This window comes from Egretta garzetta, unplaced genomic scaffold (assembly GCF_000687185.1).
Source record: "Egretta garzetta isolate BGI_Z169 unplaced genomic scaffold, ASM68718v1 scaffold786, whole genome shotgun sequence".
Taxonomy (NCBI): domain Eukaryota; kingdom Metazoa; phylum Chordata; class Aves; order Pelecaniformes; family Ardeidae; genus Egretta; species Egretta garzetta.
This window is the reverse complement of record NW_009259991.1, coordinates 287,905-289,902: the sequence shown is the minus strand read 5'-3', so window position 1 is coordinate 289,902 and position 1,998 is coordinate 287,905. Positions and strand designations below refer to the sequence as shown.

Sequence of the window (1,998 nt, the reverse complement as noted above, 5' to 3'; positions counted from 1 at the left end):
GGATAAGATTGGAAGGGATCGCTGGAATTTGTCTGGCCTAACCAAGAAGCAAGGGTATCTCCTTACATAGATGTTCTCAGTTATGTTTCTGCCATCAGGCATCTCTGGTAACTCTTGGGAAAGCAGGCCAGATCAGGAACTTTGCCCAAGTCAGCTTGCTTTCGTTCTTAAAAAAATAAAATTTTCAAAGGCCATCAGAATACTCCAGCATTTCAGCAGACATTGTTAGCTGCCCTGGTAGGATGGTGAGACTGTTGCAGACTAGGAAAACTAATGATCCCACAGATTTAGGGTACAGTCAGGCAGCTTCAGTGTCTGCATATTCGTGATAGGTCCCAGAGGGAATGAGCCAGGGTAAGAAGGGAAAGGGAGCTGCTCCTTGGGAAGAGATGAGCCAGCTGCGCCTGTGTATACAAAGCACTGATGCTTCTGACAGCTCTCTACTGTAGATGATGAAGAAAAGCAGCATTACAGAAGAACTGGTGTGAACACCAGCACTCACAGCATTCACAGACGTAAGCTCCTACCTAGTCATGCAGTTAGAAGCAACTGCTCAAAGAATGGATAGGCAAGAAAGGGAAATACAAGCACTACAGTGCCAGCCTAGGCAGTGATGGTCAGCACAAGAGCAAACAGCTCCATCAGGGATGGTAACAAGGCTCTCAGTCCAGCAAGGTCAAAACAAGGGAAGAACAAAGAACAGAAAGATCACAGTGAGCTGTGCTAAAATAGAGCTGACGTCAAGGAAGGATAGAGTCCAGGAAAGCAGAAGCTGAGACAGAACACAGCAATGGAGGCAGTGCAGGTGAGAAGGGCTGGGCCAGGAGAGTACACGAGGTACAGAAAGGAACATCGCTGTAGCACTGTGGAAAAGGAGGCAACCAAAGGCTGGCAGTGTTGGGAATCCCACCCTGCCTTAGAGGCAAGGCCAGGCAGGGGACTCTGCCAGGCAAGAAGGGCTGGTTTCTCATGGTGGTGTCCCCGTGGTAAACAGTAGGTTGTTGATTGCTCCTGAGGCAGCACCAAGGAACTGGTTATTTTCAGACGCTGCAGGACTCCCCTGGACGGGCAACAATATGATAGCAGTCTCTCCAGTAACAGCAGTGCTGACAGCATTAGGAAAGGATACTGTACAAACATACCCCCGACCACGCTACCTGGTGAGTGACCTTGCTTTCTCCTCAGTCCCCCATTTAATTTCTACCTCAGTCTTTCACAGCAGCAACTTGCACACAGGGTCCCTCCACAGGCCATGCTGATAGGGAAAACAAAGAAGAGCTCAGGCCTCAGGGAACGGGAGGAAGTGAGGGAGCAGCAATCTCCAGCAGCAAGGCTGTGGTGTCAAAGTAAGATGGCTCGCCTCTGCAGGAAGTCAAAACCTTCTGGAAGGCCATACAGAGCATTAGTCTCCTACAGATATGGATCAGTTGGTCTTGAGACAGTACCTGGGACTACATATCTCCCTCTGAGAACAGAGCTGAAGGGCACCTTACAGGCAGCAAGATGAATACTCTTTCTCAAAAGGTGCTATCTCCTGCACGAAGGCTGGTTGTTGCTGGAGCACTGGAGACGTCTGTCAGTTAGTCACAGGCCATCACGGGGGTGTGGAGTGTCTCCAGGGACAGGGCGTTAAATAGAGGACCCTCCTCTCCAGGAGGCCATGCCAGGGCAGGTTGGGCGATTCCAGATGAGCGCCGTCTCCCCTGGGAAAGTCAGCCCCTGCTGAGGGAAAGCCTCCCGAGGGGGCTTGCAGTCCACGGTTGGGAGCGGTAAATGGGTATTGGGGCTTCCCGTCTCTGCCTGCCTCTCCAAGCCAGCTGGGTCCCTGCGAGGTAGCAAAGCCACCACAGCTCGGCCGAGGATGCGGAGGCAGGCGGTGGGACAAGCGGAGGGGGGCCGGTGGGCGGCTGCACCGGCGCAACGCCGAGCCCGAAGCGAAGAACGGAGAGAGCGGCGCGCCAGACGTCGGGGTGTTCCAGCCCCCAGCTCCGCGGGGGA

General features: G+C 53.3%; 1 protein-coding gene across 1 annotated transcript in view; it reads left to right on the top strand.

Moving 5' to 3' along the window:
• Window positions 1–344: 344 nt before the first annotated feature.
• Window positions 345–1,998, top strand: part of LOC104127871 (ATP-binding cassette sub-family F member 2) — a 27,116-nt gene continuing 25,462 nt past the window's right edge. Inside the window, exons 1-3 of the mRNA XM_035896056.1 lie at window positions 345–354; window positions 746–857; window positions 928–932. Of these exons, the coding sequence (XP_035751949.1) occupies window positions 345–354; window positions 746–857; window positions 928–932 (127 nt within the window). The remainder of the gene's footprint in view (window positions 355–745; window positions 858–927; window positions 933–1,998) is intronic.